The sequence below is a fragment of the Alternaria conjuncta genome, assembly GCF_024043145.1.
Source record: "Alternaria conjuncta strain BMP 0040 chromosome Unknown scaffold_12, whole genome shotgun sequence".
Lineage (NCBI taxonomy): Eukaryota > Fungi > Ascomycota > Dothideomycetes > Pleosporales > Pleosporaceae > Alternaria > Alternaria conjuncta.
This window is the reverse complement of record NW_026250101.1, coordinates 687,109-712,195: the sequence shown is the minus strand read 5'-3', so window position 1 is coordinate 712,195 and position 25,087 is coordinate 687,109. Positions and strand designations below refer to the sequence as shown.

The 25,087-nt window shown below is 53.4% G+C and overlaps 11 protein-coding genes across 11 annotated transcripts; 5 read left to right on the top strand and 6 right to left on the bottom strand.

Moving 5' to 3' along the window:
* Positions 1-1,106: 1,106 nt before the first annotated feature.
* J4E85_008188 (uncharacterized protein) lies at positions 1,107-2,135 on the top strand (the record flags this gene model as incomplete). Its single annotated transcript, XM_051472415.1, has 1 exon — positions 1,107-2,135. The coding sequence occupies one exon, from the start codon at positions 1,107-1,109 to the stop codon at positions 2,133-2,135; it is 1,029 nt and encodes a 342-aa protein (XP_051323880.1).
* A 215-nt stretch (positions 2,136-2,350) lies between these two features.
* J4E85_008187 (uncharacterized protein) lies at positions 2,351-3,629 on the bottom strand (the record flags this gene model as incomplete). The annotated part of the gene is made up of 3 exons (XM_051472414.1): positions 2,351-2,523; positions 2,577-3,051; positions 3,207-3,629. The coding sequence occupies 3 exons, from the start codon at positions 3,627-3,629 to the stop codon at positions 2,351-2,353; spliced, it is 1,071 nt and encodes a 356-aa protein (XP_051323879.1).
* A 1,512-nt stretch (positions 3,630-5,141) lies between these two features.
* On the bottom strand, positions 5,142-6,336 carry YHM2 (Mitochondrial DNA replication protein yhm2; the record flags this gene model as incomplete). The annotated part of the gene is made up of 6 exons (XM_051472413.1): positions 5,142-5,196; positions 5,246-5,918; positions 5,969-6,065; positions 6,121-6,139; positions 6,199-6,223; positions 6,276-6,336. The coding sequence occupies 6 exons, from the start codon at positions 6,334-6,336 to the stop codon at positions 5,142-5,144; spliced, it is 930 nt and encodes a 309-aa protein (XP_051323878.1).
* Positions 6,337-7,168: 832 nt separating this feature from the next.
* J4E85_008185 (uncharacterized protein) lies at positions 7,169-8,685 on the bottom strand (the record flags this gene model as incomplete). Its single annotated transcript, XM_051472412.1, has 3 exons — positions 7,169-8,408; positions 8,464-8,528; positions 8,584-8,685. The coding sequence occupies 3 exons, from the start codon at positions 8,683-8,685 to the stop codon at positions 7,169-7,171; spliced, it is 1,407 nt and encodes a 468-aa protein (XP_051323877.1).
* A 1,169-nt stretch (positions 8,686-9,854) lies between these two features.
* J4E85_008184 (uncharacterized protein) lies at positions 9,855-12,114 on the top strand (the record flags this gene model as incomplete). The annotated part of the gene is made up of 5 exons (XM_051472411.1): positions 9,855-9,962; positions 10,041-10,386; positions 10,441-11,486; positions 11,535-11,739; positions 11,786-12,114. The coding sequence occupies 5 exons, from the start codon at positions 9,855-9,857 to the stop codon at positions 12,112-12,114; spliced, it is 2,034 nt and encodes a 677-aa protein (XP_051323876.1).
* An 808-nt stretch (positions 12,115-12,922) lies between these two features.
* Positions 12,923-14,992, bottom strand: J4E85_008183 (uncharacterized protein; the record flags this gene model as incomplete). Its single annotated transcript, XM_051472410.1, has 2 exons — positions 12,923-14,887; positions 14,945-14,992. The coding sequence occupies 2 exons, from the start codon at positions 14,990-14,992 to the stop codon at positions 12,923-12,925; spliced, it is 2,013 nt and encodes a 670-aa protein (XP_051323875.1).
* Positions 14,993-15,465: 473 nt separating this feature from the next.
* On the top strand, positions 15,466-16,204 carry J4E85_008182 (uncharacterized protein; the record flags this gene model as incomplete). Its single annotated transcript, XM_051472409.1, has 2 exons — positions 15,466-15,527; positions 15,583-16,204. The coding sequence occupies 2 exons, from the start codon at positions 15,466-15,468 to the stop codon at positions 16,202-16,204; spliced, it is 684 nt and encodes a 227-aa protein (XP_051323874.1).
* Positions 16,205-16,791: 587 nt separating this feature from the next.
* J4E85_008181 (uncharacterized protein) lies at positions 16,792-18,790 on the top strand (the record flags this gene model as incomplete). Its single annotated transcript, XM_051472408.1, has 5 exons — positions 16,792-17,034; positions 17,087-17,464; positions 17,526-18,291; positions 18,341-18,523; positions 18,594-18,790. 5 exons carry the CDS (start codon positions 16,792-16,794, stop codon positions 18,788-18,790), a joined length of 1,767 nt encoding a protein of 588 aa, XP_051323873.1.
* A 244-nt stretch (positions 18,791-19,034) lies between these two features.
* On the bottom strand, positions 19,035-19,664 carry J4E85_008180 (uncharacterized protein; the record flags this gene model as incomplete). Its single annotated transcript, XM_051472407.1, has 1 exon — positions 19,035-19,664. One exon carries the CDS (start codon positions 19,662-19,664, stop codon positions 19,035-19,037), a length of 630 nt encoding a protein of 209 aa, XP_051323872.1.
* A 365-nt stretch (positions 19,665-20,029) lies between these two features.
* On the bottom strand, positions 20,030-21,194 carry RFC4 (replication factor C subunit 4; the record flags this gene model as incomplete). Its single annotated transcript, XM_051472406.1, has 3 exons — positions 20,030-20,158; positions 20,206-21,049; positions 21,103-21,194. The coding sequence occupies 3 exons, from the start codon at positions 21,192-21,194 to the stop codon at positions 20,030-20,032; spliced, it is 1,065 nt and encodes a 354-aa protein (XP_051323871.1).
* A 1,289-nt stretch (positions 21,195-22,483) lies between these two features.
* Positions 22,484-24,013, top strand: J4E85_008178 (uncharacterized protein; the record flags this gene model as incomplete). Its single annotated transcript, XM_051472405.1, has 2 exons — positions 22,484-22,555; positions 22,661-24,013. The coding sequence occupies 2 exons, from the start codon at positions 22,484-22,486 to the stop codon at positions 24,011-24,013; spliced, it is 1,425 nt and encodes a 474-aa protein (XP_051323870.1).
* Between the last annotated feature and the right edge of the window lie 1,074 nt (positions 24,014-25,087).

Sequence of the window (25,087 nt, the reverse complement as noted above, 5' to 3'; positions counted from 1 at the left end):
AGGGAAACTGCTGGCGCAAGACTATACAATTTCTTGTCCTCCATCCAAGGCGAACTTATATTGGTTGGTTTTGGCATGCAGAGGGAATTCAAATGGATTAGCGATGAATGCCCGGCCATCGCAGCACTGTTCACTTCTTGGTGCGATATACAAGAGCTTGTCGCTGATTCCTACAAGAGCATGACCGCCGAACCCGACAAATTACTTCCTCGATATCGTCAGCCCAGTCTAGATCGAATCATGAAAGCTCTGAAAATAAGTGGATGGCGATCCAGGCATGAGAAACATGGGGCGGCTGCCGATGCCGTCAAATTCCTGGCCGTTCTTTCCGCACTCTTTTCTGGAAGGGTTTTGCATGAACTCCCCGAACCGAGCATTTGCCGCTTATCACGTCTCCCACACAAGAAGCATGATGAATATAGTGGGAAACGAAATGCGCGTATTACCGCGTGGGATGGAAGTAAACTGCCTTTGCAAACACCAAACGGTTTAGCGGATTTCTGCGCTCCCCATCATGGGTTACTTGCTGTGGGTCTCGATGCAATTGATGTAAACTTGGCAAGAGACAGAAAAAGGATATGGTGGGTATCGTTTCTAACGCAAGACGCGCTCGACGAGTTCATTGCCAAAGTGCATGGGTCGCTTTACGAGGGAGTGAAACTGTTCGTTACACCAATGGCTCCACCAAACAAGTATCTAGCCGCCAAAAGGTCGAATGAAATGCCTTGGAAACAGCCGAGAACCGTCAGTAGGTACGATGGCGATGATCTGATAGCAGCTTTCGAGTAAGTCAAGGAACCGACATCGACTCGGATACATTCGGGCTAACGTTTATAGCATACTCAGCACCACAGGTGAATATGAAGAAGAGGCAGAAAACCAGTAATGTGCGCCTATAATAACGACCTAAGCCCTGGAGTCACATGCTGTTACCGATGCGTTTGCTGCCTCGCGTACTGTCGCCGCAAATCGGACAAACGCTCATCTGGCTCCGCGATACCGACGCAAACAGCTCTCCCGTTAGCTGCCTACAGCCTTCCGGTTCTGATACCGCTCCAACACACAAGCACAACACTCACCAAAACTTGCAATCTTAACCGCGAAGGATGGCGCTCGAATCGCTGAAGAGGTCCTTCGGGACTATGATGAGTATTAAGAAGAAGAAAGAGCCATCCGAAGATTCTATCATGACAACCGACTCTCCCGGTCAAAGCTTTGGCAGCCTAAGCTCGTGCGCCATGTCCATTGATAGCGAAGACGCTCCACAAGACAGCGGCGTCGACATCAAAAGTCCACCAGTACCGCCTCCCAACACCCAGTCGGATCAGTATAACGACACCGACACTGTAAATCTGCACATCAACCCCAACCCTATCAAGACGACAACCCAAACGCCCGCCACTACCCCAACATTCGCCGGCCTCCCTCCCACCATCCGCGCACTAATCTGGTCCTACGCCGCTCCCGCCCCGCGAACCCGTTTCCTCGAACTCCACACCTACAACACCATCGACCACATCCCGCGCATCCGCTACATACCGCCACTCCCACCGCTCTTCTCCACCAACCAAGAAGCCAGAAACTTCAGTATCGCACTTGAAGGTGGAGAACTCGTTAATTTCACATCGGAGAACTTTACCGCATTATTCTCCTTTCACGGCCGGAAGATCGGCGGAGAAGAAAATGAGAAGAAGTTCTACTTCAACTTTGACAGGGATATCATCTGGTTGAGTGCGAGATTCACAGCTGCTTGCAATACCACTGAGACGCTTCGTCTGCAAACGCTGTCTTCTATCCTGCCGCCGATCAGTCTATCCCATATTCAACGCCTCGTCATCTCGTACTCCGGCCTGGACTCGTATGCGCTTATTGGACCATATCTGCGTCCCTTTGCGCGTCTTGAGACGTTGTATCTATGTACGAACGATGCGCGCATCAAGGATAATGTGAAGAGGTTACTCAAGAAAGGTGTACCAGCTGATGGCGTGACGGCGGACAAACTGAAGAGCATGATTGAGCAGACTGAAGCTGATGAGACGGACGACGATGAGGAAAGCGAGGATTTGACAACGGAGAGGTTGGCGGTTAGAGCTAGCAGAAGGGTGCTGGAAGTGTATCTGAGGCTAGAAGAATAGCGGCCGTAATGTGAATTTGATTTGGCTCCACGAGGGCATTGGATGATACCCAGCGGGAAAGTACGTAGCATGTGCTCATACAATCGATACCAGCACCCCAAACAAGCAAGAGTCCGAACAAGCCTGGAGCCTACATTGACGTTAGGTCACCTACTTTTCATGTTTTCAAATTGATGTACGCTGCAGACCTTTTTAGATTTCCCTAGATTGAGGTGTTAAACGACCATATCATCCAAGCTTGGCGACTCGCCCATCCTCCGCTTTGACAACTCAAAGCTCAATACAGTATGATCCATGTAGTACATCAACAAGCGCCATCGGCGAGACTGGAGCGAAAGCAAGCCCCGTTGATCCGGTACTTCGATATCTTCTGAAGGATCAAACATGCCTGTATACCTGTGAGTCCTACGATACACACGGAAGTATTCATCATCATCCTACCTTGTATAGGCGCGACAGCTACACCAAGCAGCCGTTCATTCGGCCCTCCTGCTATCTCCATCTCATTGCCTGACCGAAACGGCAGAAGGTATTCAAGTTTGAAGCCATACCGCGGCTCCCCAGTGTTCTCGTCTCTAGTATAGCACAGACTGAAGACGCCGACACGACCGGCCGGAGATCCGACTATGAAGATGCCCAGCTCGGGTATCTGGGAGAAGAAGCAGTGTCGGTCGCAAGACATGAGGGAGTCTACCCATCGGCCTGGATGTAGCGGTCGTCTTATCGCGACGATGGGCTTGAGAGGTCGGTGGCCTTGGATGAGGAATATGTCTTCTTTGGTGAAGATTAAGAATGGGCCACCACCCATCTGTTCTGCGATAGGCCTCAAGTCATCAATCAGACGATACGGCGCTCTGTTAGGGCTGCGCAATGTTCCGGGTCGAATGGAAGACAACAGCGTCTCACTTATACCAAACTGCGCTGTGTGTTAGTCACCTAACGTGTCTTTAAATGTAAACAGGTGCTTTGTCAATTACATTGCCTTGAGATCGTGTTACATCGTGGCTTGTATGCTAATGTAGATGGCAAAGCACCAGTTCAATTTTTTTCTTTGGTAGCGACTACACTTACAGATTGAGCCAACTCCTCAAAGGTCATCCCGAGAAGCTGGTGATTCGGATCAATATCGTCTTCGTCGTTGTCTGTCTCGTTCGCTTCGCTGACTACTTCGATTTCTTCGTCATCTGTACTGTCCTCTTCGTCGTTTGTGTCGGGATGATATTGATGAGAGGTAGTTTCGGAAACTTTGAAACGTTTCTTCTGGTCGGAGACATCTACGAAGTCGCTCATGTGCTCGTCCAACGGTAACTCGTATGCGGATCGCGTGTCCAACGCTATAGTACCCCAGGCTCCGTGGAGAACATTTTGCGCGCCCGGACAGTCGCACAGGAACCTGTGAGATATGTAGCGAGGCGGCTTCGACAGATCGCTTGCGCTTGCGCACCAGCCTAACTGGAATGTAGCCACCTCCTGCTTGGTGTACAAGTCCCACATCGATGTCTTGCCATCAATGCAGCTGCTCAAAAGCCAGCGACCGGAGTCACCGTAGAATGATACTGCGGGAACATTATTCGTCGCCTGAAGGGTAAAAACATTGTTCTCTCTTCTGCTGTGTGGGAAATCAAGGTTGGTATCGTGGCCTGAGACTTCCAATTCGTTATCGGAAGCGAGCGCAAATGCGATTATCGTTATCTGATGAGTATTCTGTTGAGGTCAGAGGGGTAGAATGTATGTGAGGATCAAAGATTGTCATTACCGCACTGATCGCAATCATGCGAGTCCTGCGCTGTACGGCCAGACCCCATGCACTTCTACCAACATTGGAACGAAGAAACACATGGACACCGTCCTCATCGGCAGGCTCCTGCAAGTTGGTGCGCCGTTCCAACGCTCGGTGAATCTCTCGAGTTCGATATATAATAACGTCGCCATCGTCGCAGGCCAGCATAAGCATCTCTTCGTTGCCGACATAGTCGACCAAGATGCGACAGATAGAGTGAGGGTTTGATGGGTCAATTCCATACCCACGAGTGCCAGATTTTGGCGGATGCAACACAAGCTCAGGCTTGTCAGATAATTTCTGATCGGGAAAGCTTGGTTGATAGACATGAAGCTCATCGACAGAGGCAAGAAAGTAGAGGTTGTGTTGATGCGAAAGGCCCGTCAAGTCGCAACGCCAATCTCGCAAATCTGGAGGCACGACACCATGGGCGAACTATGCTGGGTCAGCGGCAATATTGGAGATTCGAATATCAATGGGCCGGCATATTCTGAATGTGAACTGTATGACTGGGTTGCGCTAAGATCATGGCAGGCTCTCGCCATGCTCACGCATGTAACATCGCAAACTTGGAACTCACCCGTTTTTCTCCGCGGTGATCACCCGTTGGTATACAGGCGATGTGTGGGGACATGGTGAATACCGCATTCTTGCTCCAAAGGTGGTGTTCAAAATGCGAAGTTTGTGTCGTGTGGTGGGCGAGAGACAGAGCTGGTGATGGTTGGTTGTGACATGAGCTAGCGCCATCCTACCTAAGTAGGTACGGCCCGCGGTTAGACGCCCGGGCGTGTACCACGTGCTAGTGCATTCACCACTGTACCTCATACAAGGGAAAATCTAATTACCCTAGAGCCTACGTTGTCGTTGGGACACCTACTTTGCATGTTTTTATCTTAATGTAGACTCTCGGGTGTTTATCTTTGGCCTTGACTAAGGTGACTGCTAAAGTATAATAAGAAGAAGCGGGCACGTAAAATAAGTTGGTCACGGAAAACGGGTTATACTCAACACACAGTTCGTGGTAAGGGACCAGCGGATGAAAATAGGCCTCAATGTCACGAGACTTTCAGCCTGTTCGGTATTATAATCTTATAGCGCTATGAACGTCATAGTTATATATGTCTCTCGTCATGCTTTCTCGTTCCAAGACCACGGCCGATGCCAGACCACTTGCATAGATCATTGATAGAACATCAACCCCGTTAGATCCAGTATCCGAACGCCGTCTAATGCTTTGCGGTGACCTTGTCGCCAGTGAGCTTTTCAACAGCCTCCTTGGCACTAGAGATTCGTTAGCGGAGGTTTAAAGAGCGGCATCGCCAAAACTTACACATCGCCCAGAGCAACCATGCAGACCGTCTGCCAAACGCCAAGACCGATTCTAGGAGTAACGCCACGGTAAAGACCCTTGATACCGTTGTTCGAGTAGATGTACTTGAACGCAGATGCAACATTCAGGTTCTTGGGGCGGTTGGGATCAACAGTCTTGGACTGAAGCTCCACGCGGATAACCTCAATAGGCTGGTTCCACGCGCTCAAACCACCACCGAGAGCTGAAGCGGTGATCTTCTCAATCACGCTGAGCTTCTCGCCGTGCTGCTTGTCCATAACCTTGCGAATACCGGTTTCCGCAACACGAGACAGACCGAAGCGGGATCCCCAGTTGGTGACCTGGCGCACCGCGACGGCGTTGACACCACGGTTGATACCACGGAGACCCTCCGCGCGCCAGATGCCCATGAATGTCTCGAGCGTACCCGGAGGCTTCGCGCCGGTGGCTGCGACCTTGTGCTTTGTAATCTCGACCGTCTTCATGCACGTGCAGAATCCCATGGTGGCATAGGCTTGAGCAAGACCACCCGTCATACCACCAGAGATACCGGCGAGAAAGTCGGGGGCGCCGAATGACTTGGCGTAGTATTCGGCTTCGGAAGCGACGAAGAGAAGGACGGCTCCTTTGGTGGAGGCTTCGATCCAGGCCCATGGAATGAGACCCTGGTAGACTGTACGATGGTTAATGGGGTTGTCTGGAAACTGTAGAATGCATACTGACATCCAAGAACACCTCCACGCGCCCAGATGCGACCAATGGCTCCCGAGAAGCCTTCAGACCTGTTGGCAGCCATGGTAGTCTTGACGACCTCCAACGGCTATCATCGGTCGTTAGTGTGCTTCCGGCGAAGTCGGTTGCCTGAAATTGCATACCTGTCCCAGAGTTGTCACTCTGTCATCTTCAGTCAGCTTCAATTGCTATCTTGGTGGTGAAGTGGGATGTTTACTTACTCAAACATGTTGAGACCAGCACCAACTGCGCCTACAGTCAGCACACACTCCCGCTCTCTACCAGCACGCAAACTCACGCAACAGATTGCTAAACTTGACCGGCTTCTTCTCGAGCGATGGCGGGCCGTTCCTCGCCATGCTGGGGACGCCCGTCGCAGGTGTGGAGCTCATTCTCTGGGATTCTCTTGTCGAAGATATGCGGCCTGACCAAGGCAAAAGGGTGCTCCGTCGCAAATGTGAGCAGTATCAAGTGTGTGAGCAAAGCGAGGAAAGGGATGCATAGAAAAACGGTATAAGCTTGCGAGGTGGTCTGTGTTGCTGGTTGACCGCCGTCCGGGCGCGCTATAATTGGGGTTGTCCCTGAGGCTATCGGCCACTTGGCGGAAGGGCCATGTCCCGCAGCTGCTTCCCATCCGCGGCCATGTACCGGGCGAGGGGTCTAGCATTGCTTTTGCCTCCAAGTACTCTCCGAAACTCACTTTCTCTATTACAAGTATGCTCATGTTTGCTTTTGCAATTCCATGTACAACTATGTAGGACACCGCCTGCACAGCGAATTGTTGGGTCGGATTGGCGTCGGGTCGCACTGGAGAGCTCAACGATCCGCATCGGTTCCCCATCGCTCAACGAAAGCTACCCACGCTCCGAATATCCCGGTTACTTATCTCACCGTTCGTTGCTTTTTGCACCGATGCGATTGGGCGAATCTCATACACCTGAAAATGGCCCGAAGGCACCCACGACAGTCTTCATCGCAACGGACACATAGTATGAACTTCATGGAGCGTAGATTTCTGATCATCAAGACGTGAGAATACAGCAATTCGTTCACTAAAATGTAGTGATGTAGCGCCGTAACGCTCCCATTCCCTATCCTTACATTGCAATTCTACACAGGACAAGGTATCTCTGAATGTTAAACAAATTCCTCCACATTCTCCTGGCCGTAGAGCACGTTGCAGTAACGCGCTTACAACTTAGCACCAACCAACTTGGCGTAAGCCTCAGTGCTGAAAGACTTGGGCCTCTCAATGGGGGCACCGACGGCACGGTCAATGATGAGCTGGGGAAGGACACCGAGCGCACGGGATACACCGAAGAGGACGGTGTAGTAGTTCTGCTCAGTGAGGCCGTAGTACTGGAGGAGGACACCGGAGTGGGCGTCGACGTTGGGGTAGGGGTTCTTGGTCTTGCCGTGCTCAGTGAGAACACCGGGGGCAATCTTGTAGACCTGGCTGACGAGCTTGAACATTGGGTCGTCGGGAAGGTGCTTCTGGGCGAACTCGCGCTGGGAGACGTAGCGGGGGTCGGTCTTGCGGAGGACGGCGTGGCCGTAACCGGGAACGACTTGGCCAGCCTTGAGGGTGGACCACAGGTAGTCCTTGATGGCCTGGTCGCTGAGGTCGTTGCCGATAGCCTTCTTCATCTTCTGGAGCCAGACAAGGACTTCCTGGTTGGCCAGTCCGTGGAGAGGACCAGCAAGACCGTTCAGACCAGCAGCCAGGGACAGGTAGGGAGAGCTGAGAGCGGAACCAACCAAGTGGGTGGTGTGGGCGCTGACGTTTCCACCCTCGTGGTCGGTGTGGATGGTGAGGTACAGGCGCATCAGCTCAACGAAGTCCTTGTTCTCGGAGAAACCGAGCTGGTTGGCCAAGTTGAAGGAGTAGTCCTTGTCCTTCTGGATGGGAGCAACCTTGCCGTCCTTGTAGATGTTGCGGTAGATCTTGGCGGCGAGGGTGGGGAGCTTCGCGATGAGGTCCATGGCGTCCTCAAAGGTGTGCTCCCAGTACTGCGACTTGTGCATGCCCTTGGCGTAGGCCTTGGCGAAGTTGGACTCGTGCTCGAGAGCAGTGACGGCGAGCGAGAACTGGGCCATGGGGTGGAGATCGCTGGGGCAGCGGTCGATGAGCTCCTCGACGAACTTGGGGACATCGGAGCGGGCAGCCCACTCGGCGGAGAGGTCGCGGACCTGCTGCTCGGAGGGGACCTCGCCGGTGAGGAGGAGCCAGAAGAGACCTTCGGGGAGAGGCTCCTGGCCGCCGGGGGCCTTGGGGAGGAGCTCCTGGCATTCGGGGATGGTCTTGCCGCGGAAACGGATACCCTCCTCAGAGTCGAGGACAGATCCCTCCCAGACGAGCGACTTGATGCCACGGGCACCACCGTAGACCTGGTCGAGAGTGACCTCGCCGACAACAGTGTTGCCGTGCTCCCTGGGATATGATGTCAGCGGTGCACTGGGGTGGGCGCGGGGCCGGCAGCACGTACTTGCGGAGCTTCTTGATCTTCTCGATCTCGCCGGGCAGCTTATTGGCGAAGGTCTCCTTCAGCGACTGCAATTGGCCTGGTTAGCGCGTGCCTTGGCCTCTCGAGAGATAAGTGGCATACCTGAGTCTTGCCGGTGGAGTAGCAGCGGAGGCCATTGAAGGCTGTGGTCCGCAGAGGGGCGGCGGCGCGGAGAGCGCTCGACAGTCTTAGAGCAGAAGCCATGGTAGTGATGTGTGAGGAAGGACAAGAGGGCGGGCGGATGGGGGGGAGTTAAAAGGCTTCGATCGGGACGATGCGAGAAAATATCGGTGGAGCTCGCACGGTCGTCATGGTCGCGCAACCTTGCAGCGAAAGGAATGCTACCCGCGCGGGCAACGTTCGGAAGTCCCTCAGTTCCGGTGCTGTGGAGGGCCAATGGAGTCGAGTGAAGCGTAGTCTCGCACGAGGCTTCTATCGGCAAAAAGAACAATTCGTGATGCCGGCATGTTCATGTTAATGTTCATGTTCAATTTCACTTCTTCGCAGACAGGTACGCAGCCGCTACTGCCGGTTTCCGAGCATACAGGCCATAGTATGGAGTGCTAAGCCTGGGACATGTAACAGGACATGCAATCGCCTCGGCACAGTCTTGGTGCTTGCTGGAGCGGGTAGAGAGTACGTCAAAACGGCGGTGCTCGTATGCAAGGCACAGTCTCTGCTGTGGGCCACGCAGCTCAGAGGCCACATGTACAGAAAAGCTGAGCGATCGCTGGGTCAACAAATGCAGGGCTCCAGATGCTGCAAGCGTCGGGCCAGCCAGCTTGCCAGGCCATGCCAGTCCGGGCTGGGGTGGATCGTCTCCATCATGTCGTCACGTGTTGGCGGCTAGCGCTGTTTTCTCAAACTCGGCACCAAGCACGCACCCAGCCATCCCTCTCTCTGTCTGGACTCATCACACGGGTCTTACTCACCTGCCGCTGCGCCCTTGACGTAGACCAGCCCCAACTCTGGCGACCTATTCCGCTGCTTCTTTGAACTCTGGCTCGCTGCGACGCTCGCACTTCGTAGTGAAGAAGACGCCTCGCGCATTCCAATCTCAGCGCGCCGTCGCATCCTAGATTGAATCGCACCACAGCTCGCTCCCTACACACCTCACCACACACGTCAGCGCAATCCCCACACTGCGCATTGCATCTCGCGCGCAGCTCGCTCAACTGCACCTTTCTTCTACAGTCATCGTACTACTTAGATTTGCCCGCTTCGGCTGTCTCTGGCGAGCTCGAGTAAGGTGCTTGCGCGTTTGCCATCTCGCTTCTCTCACCTCGCGCTCCACCCATAGCGCGCTGTTGCCGACACTTCTTTTCCTTTCGCATCAAGTTTGGCCTGGTCCGTTGAACCTAATTATGGCAGCCATGGAAGAACTAGGCACGCAATTGCAGTCATTACAGGCCCTCAAGCCGCCGGGAGTCACGCCCACCAAGATCAAGGCTATCACGCAGCTGTGCGTCGACAACATTCAGGTATGCCAGTCGCCAGGATCTCCTACACATCTTCCGTGCACATGGGACCTCGTACTAAGTATCTGCCTTCACTTATAGTCTCACTCCGTAATCGTCCAAAAGATCGCCCAACAGCTCCAGAACAGCGTCGCCACACACAAGCTGGGAGTACTATACGTCGTAGATGCAGTCGCCCGCCAATGGGTTGAGAGGGCTAAACAGGCTGGCCAGGCTGTGTCAAAGAACGCGGCGCAAGGAACCTATGCTTCGGGTGTGCAGATGATGCGAGACGTGCTTCCAGCCATGATGCACAATTTGATCCAATCCGCACCAGAGACACAAAAAGAGAAGATCTCGAAACTCCTAGACATCTGGGAGCGCGGTCAGACCTTTCCACATGACATGCTCGCCGGCTTCAAGCAGCAGCTGAATGGAGGCCAAAACAGTAGGTCAAGACTCGTCTTTCAGGCGTCATCTAGCTAACCCGTAGTCAACGTAGATGCATCAGCACCTCCGGAGCCACCTAAGAGTAACGGCACAGTACCAGTATTCAACGGGCACACTAACCAACAGCCAACACCCCCTGTAGCTCTGCCACAACCTCCACAAGGCCCGGGTGCTCTTTTCGCTGCGCTCGCTGGCGTCGGTCAGCAGAATGGGCAAACTAACCCTCCACCTGCAGCAACTTCTGCGTTTCCTTTTCAACAGAACATGGTACCGCCACCACCCCCTGGTTTCGTGCCTCCGCCACCTGCTGGAGCAATGGGGCAGCCTAACATGCCTGTTCCCCCCGCTGGTACGAATGAGATCGTGACTCAGATTCTAAAGGCTATGAGCGCTGGCTCCATCCAACCCGACCAAGCAATACAGGCACTGAATACGCTGGCTATGGCCCAGAATAGCGGAATGCCTATGCCACCAATGCAGCTCCCGGCTGTTGCGCAGACACCGCCACAGGTTCAGCCTGCTGCGCAGAACGGTAACCAGGGAGACAGATATGACCTGAACGACAGTAGAATGCGCGACCGTAGCAGATCGCCCGACTATCAACGTCGACGATCGCCCGTGCCTAGATCTCCACCAAACCCAAATCGGCGGGAAAGTCCGACGTATGGTACTTACGACCCCAATGCAGGTCCCGAGGGCAATGCACAACGCTTTGAGCGAGGTGAGCGCGGTCGTGGTCGTGGTAAACAGAGGGGTGGTCGTAATGATCGTAATGAGTATCGCCAGCGGTCACCGCCGCGACGACAGCCGAGCCCGCCTAGGGCAGCGTATGGCCAGTCGAAGTATATCGAGTGGGATGAAACTTTGCCGCGCGATCACATCAGAGTCCTCAGCCGTACATTATTCGTAGGTGGTGCTGGCGGAACTGAAGGTGAGATCCGGAGCATATTTGCTCGTTTTGGTAGAGTCCAAACTTGTATTGTCAACCAGGATAAGCGACACGCTTTCGTCAAGATGTTGACCCGTCCGGATGCCGTTGCCGCCAAGCAAGGTATGGACACCCTCCAGGATCCCGCTGCACAGTCCAAAGCGCGCCAGGTAAGATAGTCATTCCTGATGCCTACTTTCCTTTACTAACAGTACTAGACCCGATGGGGTGTCGGCTTTGGGCCCCGTGACTGCAGTGATTACACCACTGGCATTAGTGTAGTTCCCATCTCTCGTCTTACAGATGCTGATCGCAAGTGGGCTTTGACCGCTGAGCATGGTGGAACAGGTGGTCGGCCACTAGAGGGAGGTATGGTGATCGAGGAGCCGGACATCGAGATAGGTGCAGGTGTTTCCTCAAAGGGTATGTACATCCATGACTTGCTCATTACACGACTAACACAACCTAGCCATCAGCCGACGTGTACCAACTGACGTACCTCGCGGAGGTCGTGGAGGCTTCGGTAACCGAGGTGACTTCAACGCACGTGGAGACCATGGTGGACGTGGTAACTTCAACCAACGAAATGACTTCAATGAGCGTGCAGACTTCGGTCGCAACGAGTTCGCTGGTAACGGTGGTCGCGGTGGTTTTGACAACAATGGCCCGGCCAAGTTCCGCAAGCAAGATCATCGTCCCGTCAACGACCCACGTCACATCTCGCCCCGACCTGAACAAGGTGTTGCCGTCCCGCCTGCCGTTCCGGGCTTCGGATTCCAGCTTCCAGGTTTCTCATGACTCCCACAGGGGTAAATCGCATCTCCCACAGCAGATGCGCCGTCCCCTCGATCTAAATTACTTTCCTGTACACAACAGTTTTTGATCGACTAGTCTCGACATGGCAGGTTTCCAATGCTGGTCTTTCCGGATTTCATCCTTTACATATACGTTATAGTCTTTCCTGACATGGTGGTAAGGCACAATCATGGTGGACAGTCTGCTTTATCCAGTCAAAAGCATTGCGAGGCGTTGTGGCTGCGAATGCGAGTCAGCCGATCCAGCACTGGCATACGTCAGGCAACGACGGGGTTCAAAAGGTTTTCTAGTCTGGTTAGTCCGATGTACGATTACGGTGATTCTCAATCACGCTTCGGCGGCATATCTTTAGTACTACTTAGCTGCACTACCTGATCTGGCCTCATAATGAAAACTGAGATTTTATGATTCTTTTGCCCACTTTCCATTTAAAGAATCAACGAACCTGATGAGCAAGGGCAACGTTGAGACAGGCGCTTCGACGATAGCTGCACTCCAGCCAGATCGCTGTAGGTGATGAAACAACAAAGGCGCACAGTGGATACCAGGGCGAATCTTCTATTATTTGTGGTAATACAACAATGTCTCTTCGGAATGATTTTGTGGCTACAGCGCTGATGCGATAGATCGGTTCAAGCCAAGAAACCGAGTCCTGGCAACGAACCGATCTATCGCATCAGCGCTGTACTCACAAAACCATCCCTTGTAAATAAATAGAACTTAACTATACAACACCACTAAGGTACCAAGTCCGTACAAGAGACCTACAGCCTCACTGTCAGGGATGATCCTATTTCCTCTTCGTGGCACCACTCTTCTTCTGACTCCCCGTCGCCTGAGCCTCCGCCTTCTCCTTCTGCACCTTCTCCAACTTCTCCTGATCAGGCACCTTCAAGCTCTTATCGCCACCCGGATGAGCAGCCAACGGCTTGTTAGCATCCTTCTCCTCGACCTCCTCCTCATCGCCACCCTGTCCAAACTCGTTGACACGGTTGTAATCAACCTTGTACTTCCACGTCTGGAACAGGTAAACGAAGAAGATGACGTCGTCGCGGAGGGTGGCCAGACGATGCAGGGTGGGCATCTTGATGGTGAAAGCGAAGAGGTCGTCGATGAAGGTGTTGAGGAACTTGTATGTCATGGCGCGGCCGGGCATGTGGGCGACGGACTGGAGACGGTAGTTGATGTAGAGGGCGGGGACCATCATGAGGAAGCCGTAGGCGTAGACGGAACCGACGAGCGTGGTGATGATGAAGGAGTACCACGACTTGTGGGTTTCGTACATGAGCGAGTAAATGGCGTAGGCAATGAGTAGGGGCACGGCGACCATGTAGAGGTACCGGAATGCGACGGCGTCGTATTCTTCTGTCTTCTTTTCCGTGTCGGACAGGACGTGCTTGTCTTCGAATGCGATGGTGTAGGGGAGCAGGGAGCCAGGCATTGTTTGGCGGATGCGCACGTTGACCGACTTGGTGATCTTCCATGCTTCGATTGCCATGCCCATGCCCTGACCGAATAGGATCATGTAGGATGTATTCTCGTTGTTGTCGATGAGGTAGAGGAAGATGATGGCTTGCATGAACACGTTTGCGACGATGGTGCGGACCGAGGTTCCAATATTGTCCTTCTTCTTGCGCCAATGCTGGACATCGTTCTTGAAAGCGAGCATCTCGAAGACCATATGAAAAATGGAGACGACCGCGGTAATGGCGAGGAGGTATGAGTTGCTGTCGATAAGGATTTCCTTGAACATCTCCATCTCAGAGCCATCGCCACCTCCGGGGGTAGATTGACCTGCAGCTGCAGCCCTGGCGTTGGCGTTGAGGTTCTCGTCAACAGCCGCGAAGATATTGTACTTCCAGTGGGCGAGGTTGTTGAGCTTTACGTTGAGCGGAAGGGTTGTAACGGTATCGTTCAGCTCGATCATATGCTTCTTGAGCTGCCAGAAGGTGTTGGTGAATACGATGGGATAGTACCAGGTGTTCTGACCACTTGCATCTCGTGCGCCGGTAGCCTCGAGTGTGATGAAACGCCTGGGACCGGGGTGCATGGCGGCATACTGCAAAGTACCCGCGTCGGGGATCAGCGAGACGGTGAAGTTGGGATGGTAGTAGGAGGATACAATCTTTGGCGCATTCTTCTCCTCCTCGGTTTCCACCTCGGCTCTTTCTGGCATATCGCTCAGCAAGTTCCTCGTCTTCGCGATCTTCTTCTTGGGCTGGTATTGGGACAATGGACGGATGAAGTGGTAGGCCTTGCTGTTGTCGTAGCCGGGCTGCGTGGGATCGAGCACGCTGCCACTCTGCGCAACGTAGAAGTGAGCAAGCAGAGTAGCATTATGCTGCACTTCGCTTGGGACCTTGAACTCGGTATGGATTTCTCTGTTCTCCTTGTAGTCTCCAAACTTGAAGTTCTTCTCCTCAATCAACAGCGAGTCCTTAGGCATCGATTTGAGTGGGGGCATTGCGACGGACGAGGAGATGTACATGGCGATGTCCATCTCAGTGCCGGCAGGCCACATGGGCGCGACAGCATATGGGATGTGGCTGTACTGAGCACCAGGGTCAAGAGATTGTGGGCGCTGCTCCCATGCGGGAATCACGACATTGCCAGCTGGTTTGACGGCGGCGACTGAGCCAGTTTGCGCGGGATCGTTGACGGCGGGGGCGGGTTTGGCAGTCTGGGGCATGAAGTACTTCATGCCCCCCTGAATGAGCAGGAACAGGCCCACGCTTTGCACAATGGACTTGACGAGCTATCAGGGAGCCGTCAGCTATCATCTCGGAGCAGAGGGGTCTTGTTCGCGACTTACACTCTTGCCCTCCTCGGGCGGCGCGGCGGCTGCTTGTGCCTCTGGCATGATGGCAACGTGCGGAACCTAGATTCCGGCTTGAGCAGCTTGTTAGGTGGAGAAGGAAGATGAACTCGCGATGAAGTCTGAACACATAATCTGGAGACTTTCCGAGGAATTGGCGGTTCCGCCGAGGGCCCGTGCCTGTCCCGCGTCAGGGTCTAGCCACATGGGCCTCGAGTTCCCGGCCCAGGTGGCGGTGACCTCATGCACCTCACCGAAATGCATACCTTTTGGAGCTTACCCTTTACCAAGGGATTGCAGCAATGGGTCGACGGAAATGCTGCGCAGAATGGTGCTGCCTAATATCACCTTGACGACCTCATAATGGGGCTACCGCTGCCTAAACCCCTCCTTCGTTGGAGATGCTCTTCTCAAGCTTCTGTCGCCGCCCCTCCTCAACACGTCAATAACTTTTGACAGCCCGCGTTCCGACTCTAGTTCCCTCGTTCCGAGCATCTCTATCAACCATCCGAACAACCATGGCGGAAAACAACGCAACAGCTAGCAATGGCTCTGCCAAGCAGCCCGTGGTTGCCGTATTGTATGTAGCGAGGACGCCAACCGATTGATGGAGCGAATGGCTAACTGTGATACAGCTGCGGCGCTTCCAGTGGCACATCGCCAGTCCACATGGAGGCAGCGAGGCAACTTGCGCATGCTCTCCACAAGGCCAACACCAAGGTCGTGTACGGCGGCGGCACTGTCGGCCTCATGGGCGAGGTAGCACGAACCCTCGTCTCGCTGTCGGGCCCCGACTCGGTCCACGGCATCATCCCCGGCGCCCTCACTCAACTCGAGCAGCACAACGACCTTGCCAACCCTAACGGCCACTCTATCGACGCAGACAAATATGGACGCACTACTGTTGTCAAGGACATGCACACTCGAAAGCAGATGATGGCTCAGGAAGTTGTCAAGGGTGGGCCAGGCGGCGGCTTCGTTGCTCTACCTGGTGGCTACGGAACATTTGAGGAACTGATGGAGATTACCACCTGGAACCAGCTAGGCATCCACGACATGCCTGTCATCGTGTACAACGTGGACGGCTATTGGAGTGGTCTCATTGAGTGGGTCAAGAACGCTGTGACCAGCGGTTTCGTTGCGCCTACCAATGCTGGCATCATCTCTGAGGCTCTTAGCGCCGACGAAGTGATAACACATCTGAAGGAGTATCAGAGTGCGCCTGGACGCTTCAACTTGACCTGGGAGGAGCAGTAAAGGGTATGTGGTTCAAGGTTGCGGAAAGGCTCGATAACTCCACTCTTCAACCCCAAAAAATGGTTCAAGGCACGTTGGTGCTAGATGATTAGACAGAATCTCACAGGTGGACTCTGTGTTAGTAAACACATTCATGTAGATTAATTAGACTAGACTACAAATCAAAAGGTCAAAGAATCGTTCCCGTACTGAGCAAGTGAGCGTATCCGAACACTCTGGCCGCATATGGTGATCTCACCCGACAATCCCTACAAGCTGACGACATGTTCTGCAAAAGCTTTGCCGGCCCGAGCAACTGATCTTCGGCAATAAACATCGCGGAGCGAGGCTGGTGAGATTACATGCTTTAAAGAGCATGGTACCGGTGCTGTACGGAATGCCTAAGCCCGTTGAGGCAGGAGCGAAACCATGTCCGACGCGCGAGCCCATTTCATTCGACAACCCCGCCAAAAGTCAAGATAGTGACCTCAACGCGCGTATAATGACAAGCTTTGACAAGCCTTTTCCAAGACTGCTTAAATACGCTAGGGTAAGTTGCTCTCACACTCTTCTCACTGCTCTTGCGCCATTTGTCTGCAGCTCTCAGCATGTTTACCAAGTCGGTAGTCACGCCTTTGTTGGCGCTTTCAAGCCTCGCCCTACAGGCTGCTGCTGTCTCTCAGAAGCAGTGGACTAAGAGGAGCGACCACTTGTACTTGCCGAAAGAGACTAGCGACTACAAGACCGCGACTGCTCCGAACAATGTCACTATTCGGTACAAGAACCCTGGTATCTGCGAGACTACTCCCGGCGTGGACAGCTACTCTGGATATGTCGATTTGACGCCTGATGTGTGTATCAAACTCACCCATACATACAAGCGCTCTTTCTAATGCGATATAGGTCCATGTGTTCTTCTGGTTCTTCGAATCTCGTAACGACCCAGCATCGGACCCGTTTACCTTGTGGTTGAACGGAGGTCCGGGATCTGACTCGCTGATCGGTTTATTCGAAGAGAACGGACCTTGCATGATCGATGACAACCTCACTGCGGTGTACAACCCGTACAGCTGGAACAATGTCTCGAACATGCTGTACATCTCGCAACCTGTCGGAACTGGTTTCAGCTACCAGAAGCAAGGTGTCGGAAGCTTCAATTCGTTCTCCGAAGACTTCCACTACAACTCTAGCGAATGGCCCGCTACTGGTCGATGGCCTCTGCTCGAACCGCTGAACACTGGTACTATTGATACTACGGATCTTGCCGCTGTTGCTGTGTGGGTGAGTAGAAATCTGTCATTGAATGCGTTTGACCTGCGCTAATCACGTTCGATGCATCCAGCACGTTTTCCAAGCCCTCCTGGCCACCATCCCCAAGTTTGATGCCAAGCTTGGAGATCTGGATGCTGCGAGAGACTTCAACCTCTTCACTGAGTCGTACGGTGGTCACTATGGCCCAGCATTCTTCAGCTACTTCTACAACCAGAACCTGAAGATCGAGAACGGAAGCATGCCCGGATACCCACTCAACTTCAACTCGCTCGGCATAATCAACGGCATCATTGACGAGGCCATCCAAGCCGAGCATTACCCCGAGTTCGCTGTTAACAACACTTACGGCATCAAGGCGTATAACGACACCGTTTACTCGTACGCCAAGTTTGCGAACAACATGTACAACGGATGTCTCTACCAGATCGCCCTCTGCCGAGCCGCCGCCGAAGGCAACACCACCTACTACCACGCCGATGCAAAGATCACCGAAGCCGAGCTAACACCAGGCGAGATGCAGATCTGCAACGAAGCAGCAGACATGTGCCGTGACAACGTCGAATCTCCGTACTACTATTACTCAGGCCGCGGCGTCTACGATATCCGTCACACGTACGAGGACCCGACACCTCCCTCTAACTACGGCGATTACTTGAACCTTGCAGAAATCCAGGACGCCCTAGGCGTTACCCTCAACTACTCTGGTAGCAATGGCATCTACTATGCTTTCCAGAACACGGGAGACTTCATCTACCCCAACTTCAGGCTCGATCTGGAGTACCTGCTGAGCCAGGATGTGCGTGTTAGTCTGGCGTATGGCGATGCTGACTACATCTGTAAGTCCTTTGATACCTACCGGTCATTCGATATTTCTAACACATTCAGGCAACTGGTTTGGTGGTGAAGCCATCAGTCTTGCGATGGAGTACACTCACAGCGACGAGTTCCGTGCCGCAGGTTACGCGCCTATGATGGTTGATGGTACGGAATACGGCGAGGTACGCCAGTATGGCAACTTTAGCTTTGCGCGCGTCTACGAGGCCGGTCATGAGATTCCTTATTATCAGCGTAAGTCTTCTTGCTACATCCGTTCCAGCCAGTCTGGGCAGACGACGGGCTTTGCTAATTCGACTTGTAGCTGTTGCCGCGTTGGCATACTTCAACCGTACTCTGTACCATTACGATATCGCGACTGGCGAGGAGAAGGTCACTGCCAACTTGACATCTTCTGGTCCTGCGAATGCAACTCACACGCAATCATTCGTGCCGATTACGTCGTCCATCATTCAGGCTTTCCCTTCGCCTATCTACCCCGCAACGACATCGGGGTACTAAGTAGTGCTGTCGTCACCGAGGCCAATGTAGCCTTAGTGTTCAGTGCGTTAGGCTACATCAAAGTGGTGTGCATTACTATCACGAATGAAAAGAGACTATGAATCAACTATGCCTAGTATGCTTGAAGACTAGTGATGCGTCCATGGCTTATTCCTAGTACCAAAGAATTTATCATCTCTTGCCCTTCCCCAGCTGTTCCCCTCCATCGAAGAAGAGACTTCACGAGAATCGCCCATCACGCTCATCAACGCTGCCTACAGATCTCAGCCTTGAACTCCTCATCATCTTTCCGCCATCCGATCCCGACATCCTCACTACCAGCTCCCTTCCAGAAGATGCTACCATCAGCATCATCGCGGATGGCCTCGATGATCCTATCCTGGTGATCGTCCTGCATCGTGGCCAATAGCGCCAGCTGCACCAACGACAAGTGCCTTCGTACATCGTAATCCGGGTCGTTCTCGTCGGGCTTGAACGTGTTGAGATCGATGCCGAAGTCCCCGCGTAGAATGCTTTGGTATGTGCGTTCGATCATGGCGTCTGTTACGGGTGCGTTTTTGGGCGTATATGTACCTAGAGCTTCCTTGGGGAACTTGTCGGTTTGACCTGGTGGGGTGATCTTTGCGATGTCGATGGTCGAGTTACGTGTGGTGTCGATGGGGGGAGGTCGCCTCATCTCTTTGGGGGTATGGGCGATCGAGAGTGGAGATTTGTCGAGGTCAGGAATGGTTCTTATCACATCAAACGTGACCGAGGGGATAGCTGATGAGGATTGGTCAGGAGCGGTTGGGGTTTCCTTCACATCAGACATGGTCGATGTGATAGCTGGTGAGGATTGGTCAGCAGGAGTGGGGTTTTCTTGCATTTCAGACATGGTCGTGGGATGGATAGTGAGTTCTAGATCCTGACTGTAGTAAGTCATCAATGTGAGTTCCTATGCCTGCTGATATGTAGTAAAGAAGTTTGCTGAAAGCACAGGACACGATACACGTTTGTGCAAACGACGCGTGGAACAATTGGTCGAGGCCTCGCAATATGTAGGCATCGAAGCCGACTGTGGTTAGAGGCCTTTCGTAGCAAAATAAGTCACAGGGAATCGGAGCGGATAGACAAACAGAACTTCGATGTCAAGGTCGTCAAACAGCGTTTGCACCAGGATATGCCTGTACAGGCCTACATACGCCAGATGTGAACGCCAAACTCCATGCTAAATGTTGCAGATGCTTCGAGGGAACGTTTTCATTTCGACGTAGGGAGTGCGAACAGCTGAGGCTGCATATTGATCTTGCACAAGCGCGCAATACAGCCAGACAATTGCAGAAGGGTTTGTACGCCTTCAAGAATGCGCATATGGGTAAAGCCAATTTCCTGGTTGCTGTTAGCCTCTGTAAAAACCGCCCGTTGCGAAGCCTCACCTTAATGAATTCCAGTTTTGCGTGCTCACTCAGCGTGTCAATCGTCTTTGTAACTTTGAACATTGTGCTGATGATGTCGTGACACGAGTATCCCAGATCCCACAGCTCTTTCAGTGATGTCAGAGCATCGTCGATACGCTGCTCATGGCACGCCTTGATCATGGCTTGCACCTTGATGGGGTGCGGGCTGTCGACCACCCTAAAGACATTGTCGCCATTAACGAAGCCGAACCCAGCAAAAGTCGACTGCAGGTTGTTGATGGCTTGTCGCATATCTCCCTCCGCTGAGAATACCAGTGCCGCAATTCCATCGTCTGAGTATTTCACGTCCTCAGCTTCGCAGATCTGCATGACGCGGCGCACGACTTGCGCATCGGTAAGGCGGGCGTATCGGAGGATGGCGCACCTCGATTGTAGCGGCTCGATGATCTTGTTCGACTGGTTGCAAGCGAATGCAAATCGAGTTGTTGCACTGTATATCTCCATTGTCCTCCTCAGAGCCTGTTGTGCACCACTGGTCATGCTGTCCGCTTCGTCGAGGATGACTAGCTTTTGCCTGCCCGGAGGAAGTGTGACTTTCTTCTGCGCAAAGCCCTTTATCCTGTTGCGTACAACGTCTATACCACGTTCGTCCGAGGCGTTGAGTTCGAGGACAGCCTCTTTGTAGGCATCACCGAGGAGTTGGCGTGCGAGACAGAGGATGGACGTGGTTTTGCCGATACCAGGCATACCAGAGATGATCATATGGGGCATGTTGCCATCTTTGGCGATGATCTTGAGGCGCTCAATGGTTTCGGTATTGCCGACGACATCATCGAGGTAGACCGGACGGTATTTCTCTACCCTGGGACGATGTTAGTCGGAGTAAGCTGGCGAAGGCCACGAGCGGTGAATTACCATGGCAGCTCGTAGTTTGCACCACCGGCCGCATTGGGGTTGGGTTTGACGCCATTGCTGGCGGCGGCTTTGGAGGACTCGGCTTTTGACATTTTGGGCTGTGGTGGTTGACTTGGAGGGGTGACGCGAAACACGCGATGCTCTGCAAACGCGCTTTCACGGGTCATCCGTCTTGGGACTAGTGCTCACGTGAGCCGGGCACGATCGACGCGCAGCCGCGGCAGCGAAATATCATGCCCTTGGCGCTAAAGATAGATTCGTCCGACGCGACGTCACCTGCGTAGCACGATAGATCAGATCGGGATTTTTTCTCCAGGTCACACACTGGCGTCGGTACGGATCGAGGCTATGTTCTTGCACATATTGTCCTGCACGCCTGTACAACGCATAGTACAAAATGATCCTCTCGGGGGATCTTCAGTTGGCATGCCAGATGGGCTTTCAGGTACCGACCGATGCTGCAGGTCCTGAGGTTTCAGCCCCAAACGGCTTTTTCGAGAGGCGCAGCCATCGAGCATCGGGCGCCTGAAGAAACCACCCGATCGCTCCGCAGTCGCTAACATACGGGCTATTTGCATTGCTTTAGTAGCTTGCGACATGGCGACGGCGTCAAGACACTGGGATCCTGGTGGTTGACAGGGTGACGTATGCGGCTGACGGAAGCGGTCCGCAACCTACCACGTCCACGCATGTCAGCGAGCTGTTGTGTAGAAGCAGCCCCAGACGTTTGCTGAGGAAGTTGTGAATGCTGAATGTCGTTGCAATGTTGGCCTTGTCGGTGCAGCCTTGGAGCGCGAACAAGGCGCAGGCGGCGCACGGCGGCAAGGGATGCCAGCATCGGCACCAAGCGCTTGGCTCTGCGATACACACGAATCGTCTCGTAATCGAGGCAACGCCACGCCCTGCGGATCCCCCAGCAAGGCACACACAAGCCCCGTTGGCTGGCGACTTTAGGCCCGGAAATGGCGGCGGCTGCCCATGCTTGTTACGTGGGCAGGTGCACTAAAGGGCCACAGAATCCGTTACAGGTCCAGACTTGACCTCATCATACGCGTCGTCATCACAAGGCTCGAACGCCCCCTGCGCCGACTAAAGCCTCGCGCCTGCGCCTCTACTTCGCATCGACTGTATTCCTAGTCACAGCTCGTTTGTTTCTGCTTTGTCGCTATTATTCCCTTGTCATCCTCTACTCGCACTGTGCTTGGACAGCGCTCCGCTTTTTGCGACTTCAATTGCAATCTCAAACACAAGGCCATTGCCGCCCTCACCCAACTCCGACCACTCGTGCGTCAGGTTTTACCAAGCCACACCAGGGATCCTTTCACTTCCGTGGTATACATCGATCGCACATCCCTAGGATCCTCTCCTCAGAAACAACATCATGAAGTACTCGACGTTCTTGGCGGCGCAATTGGCGTCGTCGGCTGTAGCAGTGAGGCTTGCACCGCGAGAGGTAAGTGCGACTCTTGGCACCCCAGATTCACTGCGAAGCGAATCCTCCCGCAGCGCCTCGTGCGCATCACCAGAGCTTTGTCGAATGCGATGCTGACTTTTCCAGAACCCAAGAGTAGTGCGACTGGATACCCAGCGCCGGAATGTCAACCCTGTCGCACACGACCAGCTACGAAGACGGCAAAACGTTGTCCAGCAGACGCTTGACAACCTCGAGACGCTCTACTTCGCCAACGCCAGCTTAGGCACCCCCGAACAGAACTTCCGCCTCCACATCGATACCGGCAGCAGCGATCTCTGGGTCAACTCAGTGAACTCGAATCTGTGTAGCCAAGGCGGCAACCAGTGCGGCGAATCGGGCACATACAACGCGAACGACTCTTCGACATACAACTACGTGAACGGCGCGTTCAACATTTCATACGTGGACGGCTCAGGCGCATCGGGAGACTACGCGACAGACAACTTCCGCCTCGGCGGCCAGACAGTAGAAGACCTGCAGTTCGGTATCGGCTACGTGTCGAGCTCACCGGAGGGTATTCTCGGAATTGGCTACACCATCAACGAAGTTGCCGTAGGACGCGCCGGATTAGAACCATACCCCAACTTGCCTCAAAAGCTAAAGGACGACGGTACTATCAACTCAAACGCATACTCGCTATGGCTGAACGACCTGGATGCGTCGACCGGAAGCATTCTCTTTGGAGGCGTAGACACCGACAAGTACTCGGGTGAACTACAGACACTACCAATTATCCCAGAGCGTGGACAATATGCCGAATTCATCATCGCTCTAACTGGTATGGGGCAGAACGGCGAGAACGGGTCTATCTTCAACGATTCCAACGTACCGGTCCTGCTTGACTCAGGGTCCTCCTTGATGTATCTTCCTGATAATGTCGCGAGCGCTCTGTACCAGACCTTCGGCGCCCAGTACCGTCCTTCGCAGGGCGCAGCCACTGTCGACTGCGACCTTGCGAATCAGGAAGGCTCGCTTGAATTCAACTTCTCCGGTGTCACGATCTCTGTCCCACTCAACGAGCTTGTCATAGTTGCTGCCGTTAGTCGTGGACAGCCCGTCTGCATACTTGGCATTGGGCCCGCGGGCTCCTCTGTCGCCGTTCTCGGCGATACTTTCCTACGATCCGCATACGTTGTCTACGACCTTGAGAACAACGAAATTTCCCTTGCCCAGACAAATTTCAACGCCACCTCAGAAAACGTCCAGGAGATTAAAGAAGGCTCTGACGGCGTACCCAACGCTACAGGTGTTCCCAACGCAGTGTCTACTGCAGCTGTCGGCACTGGCGGACCCAGAATCGATGGACCCAACATAACCGGTGGCGGTGGAATCCTGACCTCTACCGGCGCTGCCATGCCGGCCGCAACTGCAAACCCATGGGTTGGCGGCGCTGCGGTCGCTGGTGCGGGCATCCTCATGGGCTTCAACGGCTTCTGATGTGCGGACTACAATTTTCCTAATACCTGTCCAGCGTAATGACTTTTTCTATAATGCATACGTGCATCGTTGGCGTTATCAAGAGTGGCATGGATTACAACCTCTCGGTTAAGGGTTTTGCATATTCACCAACCTACCTGGAAGTAGGTCTGTTGCTTACATAGAAGCATAGCATTATCATGAATTTTTAACGTCTATTGCATCTCTCACAAAATCGCTTCTGGTTAGTGACGGTGAATACCGATGTCGCGTTTGACTAGATGGTGACGACACCCGCGGGCCTGACAGGACGCGTAGCGCCTGCCGCGTAATAGCTTCAACGCCTGGAATCACTAAGTCGCAAGTCGCGCATCATCACATGCATGAACACTTTTGACTGATTATGCCGCTATTCGGTATTTCCGCCAATAGTCGAAGATGTCTACGTACAATCGCCTCAATGCTGTAAGATCCATACGCGTTCCCTTTCGGCTTCAACTCTTGCCGAGACTACATCCCAAAGAGGTCGTCACTTTGACGCTCTTCCTCCACCTACTCATTCGCATCATCTCACTGCTTAGGTTAGAAATTGCGCCATCTTCAATGTCAAGATCGACGGTGGACGACTTACCTAGTTCCTCAGACACCTCTGTTTCCGAAATCCGATCTAGTGGATGTGGATGATGTACCCGCGCATTTCTAACTGGAGGTTCGAAAGGCAACGGCTCTGATCAGTAGTCAGTATCCGGACGTCGCTCAAGCTCGATGCCATCCCTCGGCGGCGTCTGAACTGTTGCGGTGGGGCCAGCGTTGGAGGTCTGTTGTGATGAAGTCGCCGCTGGAAGAAGCTGTGTCGCGCCGTCAGCGGGTTGTGTATGAGACGTACTTGCAACGTTGCTGTTTTGCTGTCCTTGTGACCTTCGTTGGGTCCATCGCTGTTGAGTGTAGGTGTAAAGTCGTACCAATGCGTTGCGTATCGTGTTCCATAACCCTGAGAACATGCCGGGTCGAGAACTATGGATTACGTAGATGATAGGGGCGAGCAGGACTAGTATTGAGAAAATGATTAGCCCGTAGAATAACTTGTTAGGCATA